At 40.6% G+C, this 19452-nt stretch overlaps 1 protein-coding gene across 2 annotated transcripts in view; it reads left to right on the top strand.

Annotated features, from left to right (window-relative positions):
* The window catches only part of orb (polyadenylation element binding protein orb), a 208534-nt gene that overhangs the window by 26294 nt on the left and 162788 nt on the right, over positions 1 to 19452 (top strand). For both annotated transcript variants that reach the window (XM_067126228.1, XM_067126227.1), the window contains exon 2: positions 18109 to 18262. In XM_067126228.1, coding sequence (XP_066982329.1) covers positions 18109 to 18262 — 154 coding nt within the window. The remainder of the gene's footprint in view (positions 1 to 18108; positions 18263 to 19452) is intronic.

The raw sequence follows: 19452 nt of genomic DNA on the forward strand, positions 1-19452 counted from the left end.
GAAGCTGACAGCAATTTGGCTGGGACCTCAGCATTTTGCATTGTTAGTCCACAATCAAGTAGTGACTGTACTCTTGGACAACAGTATGGCCCTGACATATATAAGGAAGCAAGGGGGGACGCATTTGTTCTTCCTTTGCGAAGCAGCGAGAACTCTCCTTTTATGGGCAGACCACAACTGGACCAAGTTGGTGACATGGTTCATCCAGCACAAGCTCAATGTCCTTGTGGACGGGTCGAGCCATCGCAAGCAGGTGCTCCCCACAGAGTGGACTCTTCATCCACAGGTGTGCGAGGATCTGTGGAAGCTGTGTGGAGACCTCTTATAGATCTGTTTGCAACGTCCAAGACTCATCATCTACTAGTCTTTTGCTCGCCAGTACCAGACACTCTAGCATGGGTGACGGAGTTCCCAAGGTTGTTACACAGAGACCAAGTCTGCTTAGACAACCCCACTTCAGGCAGTTCCACTAAGTATTGTCCACTCTGGCCCTGACAGGGTTTAGACTGTCAGGAAACTTCAGAAACAATTGCTAAGTGTAGGCGCTCCTCCTCCGACAAGGTCTATCAAGCCAAGTGGACAATGTTCAGAGCCTGGTGTAGAAGACATGACATCTCGTCTTCTAAGATGTCTGTAGCAGACATTGCTGATTTTCACCTGTACTTAAGGACATCTAGGGGCCTCTCCTCTTCTACAATGAAGAGGATACAGGGCTATGCTGAGTTCGGTATTTCGGCTCAGAGGAATGGGTCTCTGCTAATCAGGACCTGTTTGACCTCATAAAACCCTTCAATACCTCCAAATCCAAGGGGCAAGAGGCTGTCTTTTGGAATCTGGATGTAGTTTTGAAGTGGTTCTCACGACCTTGCTTCGAGCCTCTTTGTTCTGCTTTGTTACGAGATCTTATCAGGAAGGTCCTTTTTCTTGCACCATTAGCTACTGCCAAAAGGGTCATGCTCTTGACAAGAGAGTGGGATTTTCCCAAGGTGATGCTGATGGTTCTTTCACCCTGGGCTTTTTAGCAAAGCATGAAAACCCAACCAAACCCTGGCCTTGTTCCTTCACTATTAAAAGCCTGATGGAGATAAAGTACAAGGCCCAGATGAGGAGGAGAGAGTTCTGTGCCCTGTGAGAACACAGGTGCTATTTGCACAGAACGGAGAAGATAATAGGTTCTACAAGTAATTTGTGGTGCTCAGTTAATAAGCATTCTTGTGCCCCGTCGAAAAATGGCTTGTCTTTCTTCTTGAAGGATCTGATCTCTGCGGCCCATTCTCAGATTGGAGAAGAGGCTTTAGCGTCTGTCATAGCTAAAGCTCACGAGATCAGAGTGGTCTCCACGTCATTAGCCTTCAAGCACAACCTGTCTTTTATCATCACTTCATCAAGCGACTTAACCTAATGGAGGTGCAAGACTATCTTTGCGACGTGACCCGTTATCTTCGAGATGTAGAAACCCCCTTTGAACATTGTAGTAGTACTTTAGAGCCGCCATCCGTGGCTGGAATGATGTTTCGGAAGAAGCGTAGGAAGCTTTTCTTCCTTCCCTTTCTCTTCGCCTTGAACTTAGTTGTTGAGTCGTAAGGGGAGCCTGGGGTACTTGTGTACTGGAGACCCACCAGTCTTAGTTTTTAATGGGTGGGTGGTGGTTTTAAAATTTTATGGTGTAGGTGATGTATGTGTTCAGGGATTCTGGTCATTTGGTTTGTCAGTACTATGCCCAGGGTAAGGGCAACTGACTAATTGTATACTTTGTTAGCCACAGGGTTCATCCCTTGCTGCTGAGTACCCACTGATGTAGAGGTGCATCTGGCCAACTCGCCACACCCTACATGGTTAAGATGGTGCAACCAGAGGCAGTATCTACCTGCAAGCAGCTCTCTTACCAGGTAAGGAACGACAAACATTGGTACAATGTTTATAATTTCTATTCTCTAACTCATTATCATCCATAATGTTTTGGGGCAGAAAAAATCTGTATATCCCACTGTGTCGATTTGGGATTCAGCAGTGTAATTACTTGGTAAGTTACATATACTGTATAAAAATGAAATTGATATAGTTTTATATATACTTACCAAATAATTACGAATCAATCCCTCCCATCTCCCCTCATGGAAAGAAGGGCGAAAACAATTGAGCTCTCTTCTGAAGCCGTTCCTCTGTTACCCTGAAGGTGGGCGGGGTCTACTGACCTACACCAACACTAGTGCTACCATGAATATAAAAATTTTTACGCTGCCGGTGAGTGAAACTTTAGGCAACGTAATTACAGTACTTGGTAAGTACATATAAAACTTTTATTTTGTAAAAATGTAATTTTTTTCTGTTGGCGGAACCTGTCTATCATCCTTAGCTGGCTTCAGAGGAAGATATGCTAATGCCTTCCATGGGAAGTTATTAGGTCAGAACACAGCATTCTAGGAGTGATTAGGTTTTTTCTGTTGGAGGAACCTGTCCATCCTCCTCAGCTGGCTTCAGGGGAAGATATGCCAATGCCTTCCACAGAAGTTGAGGTTAGGTCAGAACACGACACTCTGGGAAAGGTTAGGTTTTTTTCTGTCAGCAGAACCTGTCTATCGTCCTGGACTGGCTTCAGAAGATATGCAAATGCCTCCCAAGGGAAGTTGAGGTTAGGTCTGACCACAGCATTCTGAGAATGATTAGGTTTTTTCTGTCAGTGGACGCTGTCCATCGCTCTCAGCTGTCATCAGAGGAAGACATGCAAATGCCTTCCATGGGAAATTGAGGTTAGGTCAGAACACAGCACTTTAGGAAAGGTTAGTTTTTTTTCTGTTGGCAGAACCTGTCCAGTTGTCCTTAATGAGCTTCAGAGGAAGGTATGCAAATGCCCTCCATGGGAAGTTAAGGTTAGGTCAGAACACAGCATTCTAGGAAAGATTAGGTTTTTTCTGTAGGTGGAATCTGTCCATCATCCTTGACTGGCCTCAGAGGAAGTTATTCAAATCCCTTCGATACGAAGTTGAAGTTAACGCAGAACAGCATTCTAGGAAAGGTTAGGTTTTTTTGTGTCGGCAGAACAAGTCTCTTGTCCTCGGCTGGCTTCAGGGGGAGATATGCAGATATGTTTCACGGGAAGTTGAGATTAGGTCAGAACACAGCATTCTAGGAAAGGGTAGTTTTTTTTCTGTTGACCGAACCTGTCCATTGTCTTTACTGGCTTCAGAGGAAGATATGCAAATGCCTTTCACGGGAAGTTGAGGTAGGTCAGAACATGGCATTCCAGGAAAAGTTTGATTTTTTCTGTCGGCAGAACCTGTCCATTGTCCTTGACTGGCTTCATAGGAAAATATGCAAATGCCTTCCAGTGGAAGTTGAGGTTAGGTCAGAATACAGCATTCTAGGAAAGATTAGGTTTTTTATATTGGGGGAACCTGTCCATCGTCCTCAGCTGTCTTCGGAGGAAGATATGCAAATGCCTCCCATGGGAAGTTGAGGTTAGGTCAGAACACAGCATTGTGGGAAAGGTTAGGTTTTTGTTGGGGGAACCTGCCCAGTGTCCTCAACTGGCTTCAGAAGAAGATATGCAGATGTCTTCCACGGGAAGTTGAAAGTAATTATTTCCAACCTCTTTCCCAATACATTCATAACAAGAAGCTAATTTTAGCAAGTTATGCATTCCTTCTATTTTTAATTTACAAAATTAAAATTATAGCTCACAATATTGATGTGTAAATAATGGACAAATATTTGGGGTATGTATTGGGATTGGGAGATGAAGTGACTTTTAGTTAGTTGTATGTGTTCTCTCCAGAATGTTTTTGTACTTAGATTACAATTGCAGCCAACATACTACAGTATCATAAAAGATAACTAAGAACAGCAACACTCTGGGTGTATTTATGGGCCAAATATATACGAGAAGTACTGGGAAAATATTCTCCCACGTATCCAGAGCTGAGGAGTGTTGCTATAGTGGTGTCATATAGTCATATATTGCCCATTCAAATAATTTGAATGCTTTCCTGCAAAATTGATTTACAAATTGTGACGTGAAATGATTTATCCTATGATATGTCCTGCTACTTCTCTTGGACCATTATTGCGTGCCACTACGAAAGGGCTAACTGTACTCTGGTTACTCTAGTATGAGGGTTGAAGCTGGTTTAGTAACATTTAAGGTTGGGACCAAACTTGAGTCGATAAAAATGTATTGGTTAGTGTGTTTGAATGACAGATTGAATAGATTGACTGGTAAAAGTACATAAACTCCAAACCTTGTGCCTATTTCTTTTGGTGGCAGCTTGCTTAAAAGCAGATCAGAGACATTTCAACAAAGATGAATCTCAAATGAAGCTCTATAAGTAAAACTAAATACTAGTACTGCTCCCCTTTGTTTCAGTAACTACCAGTTTACGTACGAAATGGGTGCTGTGTTTAGTACCAGCCCCTTGGAAATGAATATAAAAACAGAAATGCTGGTAGATATTATTAATATAGTTGAAAGTATAAAATAAAAGTGGAAAATATTCTGGTTAACGGGTGGAACCTACCATGGTAGTAGCCTTAAGTTTAAACAACTTTAACCTATTCTAGAGAGCCATCCCTTTACCTAGCTAGACTCCCTAACATGGCATTGTACATTAAAGAATATGTCCCCAGCTACAATATTCTGCAGGATTACCAAATGACTGTCAAAGAAACCAATTTGTAATTACAGTACAGTATGCACTTTCTAATGGTATAGTCTTTATTAATTTCATCAGTCATTATAGGAGACTGCTTATGTATTGCCACATTACAAACAAATATTAATTTCATCAGTCATTATAAGAGACTGCTTATGTATTGCCACATCACCAAGTTTAAGTGCACTCACCAGTTGCTGCAACTTATATATGGTAGTAATTTTCAGGTTTGCATATTGCTTCACTATCACCTGTCTCAGGTCAAGAATGGTTGCTTAATTAACTGTCATGGAGTCATAAACTCTTACTTAGTGCTGGTCAAATATCCCCACAGTATCCATTATACTGAAAGTTGAAAAATTATTTATACTCTAATCTTTACAGTGTCTCAGAATTTCATGTAACTTACCAAGTAATTACATAGTCATAGTTTTAACCTCATAGTTTTAATCCCGGTAGCACCTTGGTAGTTAGCGTAGGTGACAAGCCCTGCCCACTCAACAGGAAGTGTTGGAATAGCGCAGCCAGTAACGTCATTCTGTTTTGCTGCCTCACACAATCAACATGTCGTGTCTGCTTAAGTTTTTTTCACTGGTTTTTGGTTGTTTCATGCTGGATTTCAGTGAAGCATTGTCACTCTTGTGTAGCCTTCAAGCTCCTCTTTGCTTTTCTCAGCTTTTGTTAGCTTTTCGGACTTACATATGTCTGATTTGAGTGCTTCTAATGTTCGCTATTGTAGCAGAGGATGTAAAACTAGATTGCTTAAAATGTTATGATTTGCACACTAGGTGTAGTAATTGTAGAGGGCAAGTGTGTTCTAAGGAGAATACTTGCGATGAGTGCAAGGATTGGGATGAGAGAAAGTGGAAGGTTCTTGATTCTCTCCTTAGTAAGCTTGAAAGGGATAGGAAGAGAAAGGTGACCTCTGTGGCTAAATGTATTGTTTCTGTTAGCCTAGATTCTCCCCCTAAGCGTAAGTCAGATCTTAGTCCTGCTATTCCTTATTCCCCTGTTCCTGCCTTTTGTCCTATTCCCAGCCGTCCCCCTATCAACCCACTCACTCCCATGCATGGCTCCCATGTTTCTGACCTTGATGGCATTACCAACCTTTAATCCAGGTTTGATACGATGCAAAACCTGGTAGTGCATACTGTGTCTAAGATAGGGCTGTCCCTGAAAGTCCTATTGGACAAAGTGTTCTGTGATAAAGTGTATAGTGAAGTGCAAGTGGAGGAGGTTGTTGCCCATTCCGCCGGCTCTCCTGGACAAAGGCCAATGTCCTGCTCCCCTAAACCTGGGAGGAGACATACCTTAGGTCCAAGGGAGGCTGGTGGGGTTTGCCCACAGGTAGTTGTCCCCACAGCCAAGCCTGTTGAACGAACCTTGGTGTCAACAGAAGGTCGTTGGAAAGGCCTGTCTCTGGATGTGCGTCGTTTGTCAAGTTCTGATTCCAGGCGCCACAGGCACTTTCTCGGTTCATCCCGGCCTCCTCTTTGCTGCCGGTTAAGTGCTGCAGAGGCGCTTCGCAGTCCACAGCCTTCCTGCAGCTATGCTGTTGACCATCTTTGCTCTGGCATGACTTCCTTCACACCCATGGGATTTGCCACAAGTTTTCTCTCTAGAATGCCCTTCTGCTGACCGCCCTCCTTTGAATCTCAGGCACCCAAAGGGCCACTTCAGACGCCTGTTGTCTAAGCACCTGTCTCTTCCTGAGCACCCGGCGCCAACCCGTCATTACATGTCTTACTTCCGAGTGCCAAGCGCCCACCTTGGAACGAGAGGAACCTTCTTTGCCACCCATCAAGCAACAGTTGTCAGAAATCATGAGCTTCCTCATGAAAGCTCCCGCCTCCAAGCTTGCTTATAACTTATCCCCGTCTCCAGTCGCTTCTGACGAAGAGTTGTAGTTCAACCAAGACCCTGCTGCTCCTCCAGAATATGCAGCTCTTCTTCACTGCTTGTTGGCGAGTTTTCCGTCATTTTTTACTCCAGCTGCCCCGGTCTCGCTTGCTTCCTTCCTGATGAGAAACCTCCCAGAAAATAGCTCCAGGCTTCCCAAGATGGTCCTTTCTTTGTCATCTAAAAAGGTGATCAGGGAAATTGGAGACAGGCTAAGAAGGAGATAACTGTTATATGGCACTGAGGAAGCTCCCTCTTTGGGAGTCACTGGCTCCTCCCAAGGGAACTTCTTCGGCCTCATCGACTCTTCCTGTCGCTTGGCCTTTGCTTTGGCGAAGATTATGTTCTCTCCAGCAGAGCTAGACCACCTAGTTAACAGCCTCAGATTTTTTTTTAGGTCTTTAGGTTCCTTGACTGGACTGTAGGAGCCCTTGCCAAGAAGTTCAAAGACCACAAGGGCTTGGATCAGCATTTCATGACGGATTTGTTCGGAGTTCTGTCGTGCTGACAAAGCCATTGGGAATGGCTCTTTGGAACTGCGGCCCTGTTCTCTTTCAGGGTTCTGAAGGAAAGAGAAGTATGGTGCTCCTTCACCACCAAGGAGTCACACACTTACAGAGGTTGGCGTTATTACATTCGCCTTTGGATGCACTTCACCTTTTCACTCAGCCGATGGTGGAAGAAATTGCCTCGCACCTTTAGAAGAAACCAACTCAAGACCTCTTAGTAGTCTTCCAAGTGCTCCTAGGTTTCGTCACTGTCGTTTGTGCCTAAGACGGTCTCTCCTTTCTTGGAATCAAGCCCAAGTCGCAACCCAGGCCTCGCTCCAATGTCCGGTTCCCAGCCAGAGCCATCAAGGGAAGACGCTCTTTCAAGGCTGTGCCTAAGAAAAAGCAAGAAGTCCTTTTGTGTTCCAGTAGGAACCAGGCTTCTCCACATTTGGGAGAAGTGGAATGACTAAGGAGCAGACCGGTGGATCTTCAAGATTCTGAAGGATAGCTACTCCATCCCATTCATGAAGAACCCTCCTTTAGTCACTTTTTCCATCATCTTGATGTCCCACTCACAAGGCTCAGAGAAGCATTCGGCCCTTTTTAAGGAAGTATCTTCTCTCCTTCTAAAGAGAAACATTGAACTCAAGGACACCTTCACAGAGGGCATCTACAATCATCTGTTTGTAGTCCCCAAAGCGTCAGGGGTTGGAGACCAATCCTCGACGTAAGCACCCTCAATCTCTTCATAAGGAAGACGAAGTTCAAGATGGAGATGAACCATCATATCATCTATTCACTGGGTAGATTGGATGATAACGTTAGATATGTAAGACACATACTTCCATACCCCATCCATCCAGACTCCAGGAAGAATCTCAGGTTCATCTTCCCGGGCAAAGTACAGTATTTCAATTTCAGGCTCTCTGCTTCGGCCTCTCCACAGCACCTTGTGTTTACTGGAGTCCTTGCCCCTCTAGCAAAATGGCATTGTCTGATATCATCAACATCAGCCTTTACCTGGATGATTGGCTGCTTCGATCCCCTTCAAAGAAGTGCACGAAGGGCTTGCAGACCATTCTTTGCCTTACCTCAGGAACTAGGAAGACTTGTAAATCTCCAAAAGTCCCAGTTAGCCTCGACACAAGAGATTCTCTATTTTGGGGTTGATTCTCAATTTTCAGACTTTTCGGGTTTTTCCGTATCCCAAGAGAATTGCCAACTGCCTCAAGAGGATCCGCAGTTTTCTCACCCTCTCGTCACGTTCAGCCCATCAATGAGTCTGCTAGGGACTCTAGCGTCCATAGAGATGTTCATCAAGCTGGGCAGACTCCACATGAGAGTCCTCTAATTCTACCTAAAGGCCAACTGGGACAGGAAAACCCAACCTGACTCTGTCCTGTTTCCCATCACTCAGGAAATCAAGTCGGACCTCAGTGGTGGCTGTCCGAAGGAAGACATTTGCAGGGAAAGTCTCCTCTTCCTCTGAACCCCAACCTAGATTTTTACTCTGGCGCCTCGGATGTAGGCTGGGGAACCCTTCTGGGAAGTCAGGAAGTTTCTGGGACATGGTCCCTACAAGAAGGGAACCTGCATATTAGTGTCGGGGAGTTATAGCCATTCATCTAGGCCTTCAGTGCTTCTCAACCATGATCTACAAGAAGACAGTGGTAGTCCATGTGGACAACGCTGCACTGTCGTATATCCAAAAGCAGGGAGGCACTCATTCCTTTTCTTTGCCAGGCAGCAAAAAATCTTGTATGGGCAGACCAAAATTGAGTGACACTGGTCACTTGGTTTATTCAAGGGAAACTGAACATTCTTGCAGGCGAACTGAGCCATTGGAAACAGGGCCTCCCCGCCGAGTGGACCTTAGATCCCATGGTCCGTCTTGACCTTTGGAAATTGTTGGGCAAACCGACGTTGGACATGTTTGCCACTTCAGGAACCATTGTCTTCACTTCTGCTCTCCAGCACCGGATCCCCTGGCATGGGCGACAGATGGGCTCCAGGACAGGTCAGGTCTGGATCTGTATGTTTTTCCGCCCTTCAGTATGGTGAGGGAAGTGCTGAACAAGTTCACCATGCACAACAATGTCTTGATGACCCTTGCAGCCCCATTTTGGCCCACGAAGGAGTGGTTCCCAGACCACCTTCAGCTTTTGGTGGACTCCCCGAGGCTACTTCCCCAAAAACCGTGGCTACTCGACCTCGCTTCAAGAGATTCCAGCTAAGGTTGGCCACTCTTCCTTTGATGGGCTTCAGACTGTCAGGAAGGTGGTCAGAATGAAAGGCTTTTTCAAGAGAAGCTGCGAAAGCTATCTCGAGAGGCAGACAACAATCTTCTAGTGGATTCAACCAAGTGAAGTGGGCAGTTTTTCATAGATGGTGTCTCAGAGTTAACGTCTCGTCTTCTGAGACATCTTTAACACAAATAGTGGACTTCCTCCTCTATTTAAGGACCTCTAGAAGGCTGTCCTCATCCACCATTAACCCTTAAAGTGCATAGTTTGGATTTGGAATATCCCCCATAAATGTGTAAAACTTCATAAAAAAGTAAAAATGCTCCACTTGGCTTCATACTTCTTTTGCTATAAGAAAAAGACATTATTTTTTCCTTATCTGACATTATTTTTTTTCTTAAAAAGGTGATTACGGTGCAGTCATACCCCAAACTTATTCGAGGTTAGGTTCCAGAACCCCTCGCGCAAGGCAAATTTTTGCGTAAGTTTGGCGTGGTCTCTAAAAATGCTAATAAATGCTTATTTCTGAAGTTTAAACTAAATATGACCCTAATCATGCTCCCAAATTATTAGGCTAACTTGTAAATGAAATTAAAGTTACTGTAATTTCATTTAAAAGTTAGCTTAATACATTACCCTTAAAAAAATAAATAAATGGTTGACATAAAAATAGAGTTGGAAGAGAATTTCTTCCTCTCTTCCCTTCCAGCTGATGTATTTTTAGAAGTCTTCTCAACCTCTCTTTAATAACTTCTTTATTCTACGTCTCTTTCTCTTTGTTCGGAAATGCTTTTTCATGAACAAACAGTGTTTTTTTATTTAGACTAATAAAACTCTGTTATGTCTGTTTTAGATTGTATTTGCCACTCCAGTGCATTTACACTTTGTAGATGGCACGGGTAAAATTAGATCAGTTTAAACTCTGTAATGTACAGGTAAAGACGTACAGAGAAATAATTTGTAAAAATGTGTGAGCACTAACTATGAACAAGAGATTATTATTATTATTATTAAAATAGTTTAACCGGACCACTGAGCTGACTATCAGCTCTCATAGGGCTATGAGATAAGGGCTGCCCTTACTTAAGAGAGAGAAATTATTTATTTATTACAAAGAGAGAGAGAGAGAGAGAGAGAGAGAAATTATCAATTATTACGGGGAGACAGAGAATAACAATGAGATATTGTCCTTACTTGAAATATCAAGTTAAATTTATGAATTATTATTGAGAGAGAGAGAGAGAGAGAATTATACTTTAGATATCAAAGGATGGAAATTCAGTTTGAAATTAACATTAAAATGAAATTAAAGGTACTGTAATTTCATTTAAGAGTTAGCTTAATACATTACCCTTACAAAAGGAAAAAAATGGTTGACGTAAAAATATAGTGTGAGAAGATTTAGAGTACTATTTCTCTCCCCCCATTCTGCCAATCTATTTTTAGAAGTCTTCTCAATCACGTTTTTAACAACTTCTTTATTATGTCTCTTTCTCTTTGTTCTGAAATGCTCTATGTCTCTATGTTTTAGAACCGCATTTACATATTTGTAGACATTACGGGTAGAATTAGATCAGTGTAACAGACATACAGAGTAACAGTAATCACTGTTACAGTGATAAGAGAGAGAGAGAAACATTTTTTGGGGGAGCAAATCTAAAGAAAATGTGTGTGGAACAGATTTGCAATCTTCTCGATACAAAAATTATATATTTTTTTTCTCTGGTGAAATAGGTACCTTGTATGTAAAAATACTTTGAGATTTTGTAGTGTTGAAGGAAAGACTGAAAAAAAATCTACAATGTAGCTTTTATTTTATGCTGCACAACTTTTATTATATTATATGAAAATAAAAGAGAATCTCTTTTGGTATTCAGAATGTTATATAGAAAAAAAATTATCTTAAGTACTTATATCTGTGGGACTCATGTACAAATGAAATAGAAATTTTCATTTAGAAAACTCTTAAAACAAAATTTCAACTAACCACAGGTGTTGCATAGCTTTTTACATTCACAGGTCTTTTTATACTTGCTTACAGTGTGGTAAATTTTGAAGCATGGCAAAATACACAAAAGGGGGCTTGTTAGGACAAGTTTTATAGTGATATGATGTTTGTCTTCTGCAATGTCCATTTTTCTTCAAACAGCAGTCACTGCTTCTTATACTGCAAACAATACAATCAGGCTTGTGATTTTTGTCTGCAAATTGAGCAATGAAATGTCTGCCTGTGAGGGTTTGATAAAGTAATTCCAGTCTCCTCTTACCAATCAGTGGCCTTTTTGAATAACCTTCCAACAATCCATTTACTACCTGTTCTCAAAATATCCCCTGACTTAGTTTTTTTATTTGGATTTTGGATGCCATAAGCTATTTTTGCATCCACTAGGCCACCTCTGTAACAAAATGCCATGTAACCTGGTACCAGTACTTCTACCTCTGACTAAAATTATATGTTATACACAGTTGATCAGACCTGTCCACCCCTCCTTTATATATTTATTATAATAAGCTTGAACAAACGGTTTATGTACAATTCTATCACCTTTCTTTGATTTTATTGTTACCCCTGTCACACTTGAATCACCAACAGTTGACATGTTCACTTTGCCTGTGTCCTGCCAAGTTGCTGCTACCGTTGCATTTTCATTATTTGTCCATAATATTGGAAGTTCTCCTTTTTTCATTTTAGATCTTCCTATTTCCTTGGACAGACCCTTTCTATTTACACGAATAGTGCCACAAACACCCACACCTCTCTTCTTTAGCTTACTAAAAAGCTCTTCACTTGTGTAAAAGTTATCCACAAAGAGTATATGGCCTTTATTTTCCAACCCTTCTAGTAATGCTAAGGTAACTAGTACCTAACCCACCTTCACTAGGGTGTTGATTAACTGTTTCCTTACCTGTGTATACATTGAATTGTGTAAGGTATCCAGTTTTGGCATCACAAAGGGACCAGTGTTTACCCGATCTTATTGGTTTTGAAAGTAAATACTGTTTGAAATACAACCTGCCTTTGAATCTCAACATAGCCTTATCAATAGCTGTTCCTTTGTTACTTCTGTAAGTCTCATCACTAGCTATTTCATTATGACTTCTGTAAATTTTTGTATACAAATTTTGAACAATATTTAGAATTGCCCTCACCTTATAAAGTCTATCATTACTTTTGTGTACATCATTGTCTGCAAAATGCAAAAAAACACATATCAACTGTTACCTTTCTCTAGTGAACATCTCATTAAAACCTGGTGTCTCTGGTAACCAAAATGGATATCCAAAGTATGATAAAGTTGCTTTCTTCACAATACCTATCATTATTTCTGCAGCAACAAATGCCTTGATTTCTCTTACTGTTCCTGGGTGCCAGTTATTGCACTGTACCTGGATCTGCACTGTAATGTATGCCTTATATTTACCATCATCTCAGCATATTTGTTTCCATAACTGCATGATCAGTTATTTCTAAGGGAAACAGTTTCAAAAAACACTCATAGGGAGTAAGATTTTCTATGCCCTCAACACCAGGATTACCTGTAAAATCTGTAATTTCATTTAATAAATTGGGGGTTTACTGAAACATCATCTGCCATGTTATGCCAGTCTACAGTACAGCACTTTGGTTGGAACTGCAATATCCTCCTCTTGTGAAACCATATTTTCAGTGACATCTTCTGCCTCATCAGTATCTTCTTCACTGTCCCCTTCCCAAAAATCAGTCATTTCCTCAAATGCATCCTCATTTTCACTGTCAGATGCTCTTATTTCTTCAAGTTCCCTCAAAATATCCTCTTGTGTTAAAATTCTTGATTGCTTTCTTGAAGGATTCATAATTATCTAAAATTTAAAATGAACAAGATTTAAATTTAAAAAAAACTGTCCTAGATAATAATAAACCCAAAACCATGTAAACTGTTACAAATTACAAGATAAAGAGTTAGTGTTTGATCAGTGGTAATGAACCATTGATCAAACAGTGACTCTTGTTCAAAATTTTCCTGGCTGAAAACCAAGCTAACCTACACAGCAAGCATACACAGTTGTGCAAGTGATACAAAAACAAATAAAACAATCATTATCTTGGATAAAAATGTAAAAATAAAGCTGAAAACCAAAAGTAATCAAACCTACACAGCTGTGCTTGTGAAGCAAAAACATGACAGGAAATACAAGAACAAATAATAATGACTGGTTTTGTGAGAGTTTAGTTTACATTGCTCGATCAGTACTAATTTTTCAACATTTGCCAAATCAATCGGGAATCATCTTTCATGTCCCAGACAACGTCCACAAAGCCTAGCTGGTCTAAAACATGCATTTTTTATTTCCAGAACAATGTCCACGAATCCTAGCCTACCTAAAACACACAGTCTCTCTCTCTCTCTCTCTCTCTCTCTCTCTCTCTCTCTCTCTCTCTCTCTCTCTCTCTCTCTCTCTCTCTCTCTCTCTCTCTCTCTCTGTGTGTGTGTATGTATGAATGAATGTAAGTACAGTAGAACCCTGGTTCTCGACGCTAATTCGTTCCAGAAGAAGTTTCGAGATTTGATTTTGTCGAATTCTGAGTTAATTTCTCCCATGAGAAATAACTGAAAATAGATTAATCCATTCCTGACCACCAGTCATTACCCCAACCTTGCCTTTTTATACAAAACTTTACACTAATTACAATTAAATAGGTTCAGAGTTGAATAACTTACCGTATCAGAAGCACTTTTTACATTTATAAATGCATACTGTATCAAAAAAGTTGGCCTATGACCAATGCGGCCGTATTACCGATGATATACCGAGAGCCATAGGCTAGGCTAAGTAGCCTATAGGCACTGCCAGAATGTACTGTAACAGGTACACATGAAAACTGTTGTTAATAATGATAACATTGAAAAACAAGCCATAGTATCACATTAAATTAATAATACAGTATTTATAAACCGAATTACTGTATGTCTGTTATCATAAAATTAAGAAAAATTTCCGAAATTACGTCAGAACTCGGCAGCTTGTGGCAGATATAAACAAACCATAGCGCCGCCCTGGTGGTGTATTGTGGTACTAATTACATAAACATTCTGACACAGGCTGCCGAGTTCCGACGTAATTTCGGAAATTTTTCTTAATTTTATGATAACAGACATACAGTATTTCGGTTTATAAATACTATATTATTAATTTAATGTGATAATATGGCTTTTTTTTCAACAGCAGCAGTAGCAGCATGTGTGGGCTTTAAATGCTTCTAAATAAGCATGGGAAGAACGCCACCAACAACGCCAACTAGCGGCAGCCGCCCGAAACTCTCTTTTTTTCTACAAACATCATATGATTCATCGGGTTGGATTCCGGTTTGTTGTTTGAACTCCGACGCAAAATTTACTCAACATTTCATGTTGAAATCCGATTATTTCGAGTTCTAGTACAGTCGAGGACCGGGTTCTATTGTATACTGTATGTCTATATATAGCCTGACAAAAACATATACGTTGATTACTAATTCACATATTTGTGTATATCTATGGTCAATTAAAAGGCTCGACATTTAAATGGCCAGTTAAAGGGCCTAACAATAAATTTAGATTCTGGCTATTATATCGGCTTCATTTTACTATTACATGAGCTTGTGGTAACTTATCAAACATCAGTTTAAACCAGCATTGATTCACGATACAAATAAATGCATAAATACACAAAACATACCAGTTTATAGAGAATAGACAAAATACATTTCTTGCCCAGCTGGGCAAGAAACACCCAAGGTCTCTTGTTACTGTTATGTTTCAGGGCGCCACCAATAGATGGTGCAAGATATCGACTTCAAGTTCTCTCTAATGGTGAATAAAGGAAAATGGACCAGTAATTTTAAGAGTAGACATTTTTCTATGGTGATAAACAGGAATCGACACTTGCTCTTCCACTACAATTAACTCTCGTTGCTCACAGCCAACAGACGCACCTTAAGGGTTGAAGGGTATCGAGCTATGCTTAGCTTGGTTTTTAAGCACAGAGGTCTGGACCTGTCCTCAAACCTGGATCTTAATAACCTCATCCAGTCATTCAACACTTCTAAACAGGAGGAGGCTGATCTGGTTTCCTAGAACCTAGATGTGTGCAAGTGGCTCACAGGCCCTCCTTTCGAACCACTTGGTTCCACTTCCCTAAAGGACCTCACTCGGAAGAGACACTTCCTTGGAGCTTTGGCGACTGCAAAGCATAAGTGAACTGCAAGCTATTGACAAGAGGGTAGACCTCTCCCAAGGAGACACAGTGTGCTCTTTTAACCTAGGTTTCCTTGCCAAGAATAAGAACCCATCCAAGCAATGGCCTTGTTCCTTCCACCTTCAGAGTTTAATGGAAATCCTGGGCCCGGAGGAAGAGGAAAGGGTTCTCTGCCCCGTCGTGAGCCTAAGATATTATCTGCGAAGGACCGAGAAGATCAGAGGGCCATCCAGCGACCTCTGGTGTTCTGTCAAGAATCCTTCTCGCCCTCTTTCAAAGAGTGCATTGTCGTTCTTCCTAAGGGACCTGATTTCTGAGGCACATTCTTGGATTCAGGAGGACGTTTTGCCTTCGTTCAAAGTTAAAGCGCATGAAGTCCGAGCAGTCACTACCTCTCGCTTTCAAGCATATTTTGTCCTTACTGTCCATTCTTCAATTGACCTTTAGGAGGCGCAGATCGATCTTTGTGTCTCACTACTTGAAAGAATTGCAGTACCCTGGGGCCATTATTGGTTTGGTGGAAGAAGCATAGGAAGCATTCTCTCTCTCCTCTGTCTCTTGGCCTTGACGTAAGGTGTCGAGTGTTTGGGGAGCCGGGTGGTATTTTGTACCTAGAGTACCCACCAGTCTTAGTGGATGGGTAGTGGTTTTTTGTCAGCGTAGGTGACAGCGTTGTCTGGTGGTTTGTTTTATTGCTACTGCGTCCATGGCATGGGTACTTAAGTCTTTGTCAACAATCAGGCCTACCTTCTGTTGTAAGACTCCCACTTACGTAGAGGCAACCCTCGGCTCAACTACCACGCCATTGTAGGTTAAGATGAGCACCAACCAGAGGCAGTATTTACCTGCAGTAGCTCTCTTACCAGGTAAAGAATGACAAGCATTGTTTCAATGCTAGCCATCCTTTCTATTTCAAAGTCATTATCACATCTTAATGCTCTGGAGTAGAATACAGGCAGTCCTCGGTTATCGGCGGGGTTTCCGTTTTGGGGGTGTGATGATAACCGAAAATCAGCAATTTCTGGCGCTTTTTCAGTGATTTTCGGGCTTATCGGTGCCGAAAGTGCTGATTTTCGGTTATCGGCGCCTGTTAGGTATGTATTGGCGCCAATACCGAATTATTGGCGCCGATAAGCAGAAATCTGCGATTTTCGGCCCTGAAAATTGCTGATTTTCGTTGCTAAACAAGCGCCATGAAACCGGATCATTATTAACCGAACCCGCCGTTAACCAGGGACTGCCTGTATATCCATTCATCCCACCCCCTATCAATGTGGGGTTCAGCTTTGTAATTCCTTGGTAAGTTAATTAATATGGAAATGGTATTTTCATAGTAAAATCAAGTTTCATATGTACTTTCCAAGTAATTACAGAAGTAGTGCTCTCCCTCCTCCCCTCTAATGGACATAAGGGCACAAACAAAGACGTTACCAGCTACGTTGTTTCAACATTACCCTTTGAGTTGGCTGGGCTCATCACCTACACTAGCTATTAAAGTACTACTGCAATTTTTAAATAAAAGGCTGCTGCATGATGTTAAAACTGATTGTGTAATTACTTGGTAAGTATATATGAAACTTAATTTTATTATGAAAATATCATGTTACATTTAAGGTTTGGTAAGTGACAGTCCTATAAACTATAGGTGGCCATAAGAGCTTGTAGCTCTCACTACTGAACTTGACATTAGCTGCCCTCCACCCTTTGAATTCAAATGTATGTGCCATGTAAAGATTTTTTCTACATAGACATTGCATATCAACATTTTTGGACCCAGAGTAATTTTGAAGAAAGTTTGAATTCTAAGTAACATTGAGCAAGAGATATATTCATATGTTATATAACTAAAAGAAAATAAGAGCCAAAAAATCACTTTGCAGATAAGGTATTTTAGTTTATTTATTAATTAGTCTGTTAGTATTTGTATTGTAAGTAGTGCCTGAGCTGTTGAAAAGTAACCAGATTATTAGTGTCATAACAAGGTGCTTAATGTAGATTGGTCAGTTTGATGTAAATATCTTAATGTTTGAACTTGAATCTTAAATAAATAAATTGTAGTTATATTTAACTTTAATCTAGTGAATGAAGTTTTTGAGTTTATAGTGGTGAATGACCAATTGTAAGGTCTCAGTGCTTGTGTGGCCTGTAAGACCTACTCAGAAATATAGTGGAATCCAAAAGTTCTGATAACTAAAGAATTAGGGAAAAGGAGTTAAACCAAATACTGTATCAGATTTCAAAAGATATTCTGTTGGATCCCGTGTTGAAATGCATTTCATAAATTTTAAGGTGAAATTCAGTACCTGTTTGCCTCACTAATGACAGTCATTTTCCCCATATTTTTAAATTCAATAAATATGTTCTCCCTGATGAATAAGCATTCTGTAGATTTATTCCTTAGTCCACCAGAAAGAAAAGTTTTAGTTCCCTTGTAGAGTACTGGATACTTACTATATGGAACTACTGTATCAGTATCATCCCTCTTCCACATAGCCAAGTTTTGCTGTTCAGCCAAGATTGATTAAATTTTACAGAATTTTGTTTGTACAGTAATTCCTTGATAATCAGGGAGATAGGTATTGGTTAACAAGGTTTTAATTTTTTCCACAGAATGACCTGGCAGATCTATATGGCTCCTTAAATATTGATAGGGAGCAAGAGGATCGTAACTTGGAGGCAATCATGAAGGTGAACTCCTACTTGAACAATTCTCTTGACCTGCGAAACATAATGCCAGAGCCAGCAAACAGAAAGAAATCAATTGGTGAGTTTCTGATTAAGGAGACACCTTGCATCCAAAAGATGCAGTGTTAATGGTTTGGTTTTGCATAATGATTGGTAATATTGTGACATTTTACTTTTTTTATGGCAGTGTATATATCATTGATTTGATGATTTAGTTTCTAGGGTACATCAATGAAAACTTCCTAAGAATGGATGAATTAGTGGTGTTCTGAATAATTCAAGATATTACATTTTCTGTTTGATAGATTAATAATGCAAGCTTGTGCAGATATTTTGTCATGAAAAAAATAAACTTCGAGAGTACCTTAGCCCAGGTCTATCAGTGCTTATATTTTCAGTGTGTGTGTGTGTGTGTACATAGTAAAGTCCCATGGTCTGGGTCAGCAGGACTGATTGGATGCCGGACTAGCAAAAATGCCGGACCATTAAGTGTCCCTTAAAATTACTGGTTGAAAACCAGAATCAGCCTTTGTTATCATACACTCTAGTTATAATTTTTGTGTGTTCTGATCACAGTAATATTTAATCATTTCTATGATTCATAAAGTTTCAATTAAATTTTGGGGGGGGGGAAATGATTAAACATGCATGCACTTAGTGTGAACAGACCAAGTGTGTCTCGTGCTTTTTTTTTAACAGGTAGTGCTACATAGTTTTTTAAAAGTGCACATGAAAAGGTTTCAAAATCAACCTCAGTTGTCTCTCCACCTCATGTGAGAGGGAGAGAGAGAATTGCTACATAATCTCTGCAGATGATGATTAGTTGTATTTGCTGTTTTTATATAAGTAACTTACCAAGTATTGTAATTACATAGCTATTGGTTCCCTAACTTATGGCAGCATAAAAATTCAAAATTTGTGCGCCGGCTGTACTATTGCTAGTGTGTAGGTGACAGGGTCCCGTCCACTATCCGGGACTTCAAGGAAACATCTCTGCAGAGAGCTTGATTCATTTGTGCCAGCTTCCGGTTAACTTTGGAAGTTTTACAGGGCTGCTTCGCTTTTCGGCTAGTTGTTTGCCCCTAATTTGGTGAAGTATTCAGAATTTGCAACTTTGTGGCTTGCTGTCATTGATGAATTGTTGTTAAGGGTTAACTTTAGGAATTACTTTAGTTAACGATGTCGGATTCCAGTTATCCAGTGTTCACTTCTGAGGGTTGTAGAACTAGGCTAACTAAGTGCTCTTACGATTCTCACACAAAATGCACT

The sequence above is a fragment of the Macrobrachium rosenbergii genome, chromosome 24 (genome assembly GCF_040412425.1).
Source record: "Macrobrachium rosenbergii isolate ZJJX-2024 chromosome 24, ASM4041242v1, whole genome shotgun sequence".
Taxonomy (NCBI): Eukaryota; Metazoa; Arthropoda; class Malacostraca; order Decapoda; family Palaemonidae; genus Macrobrachium; species Macrobrachium rosenbergii.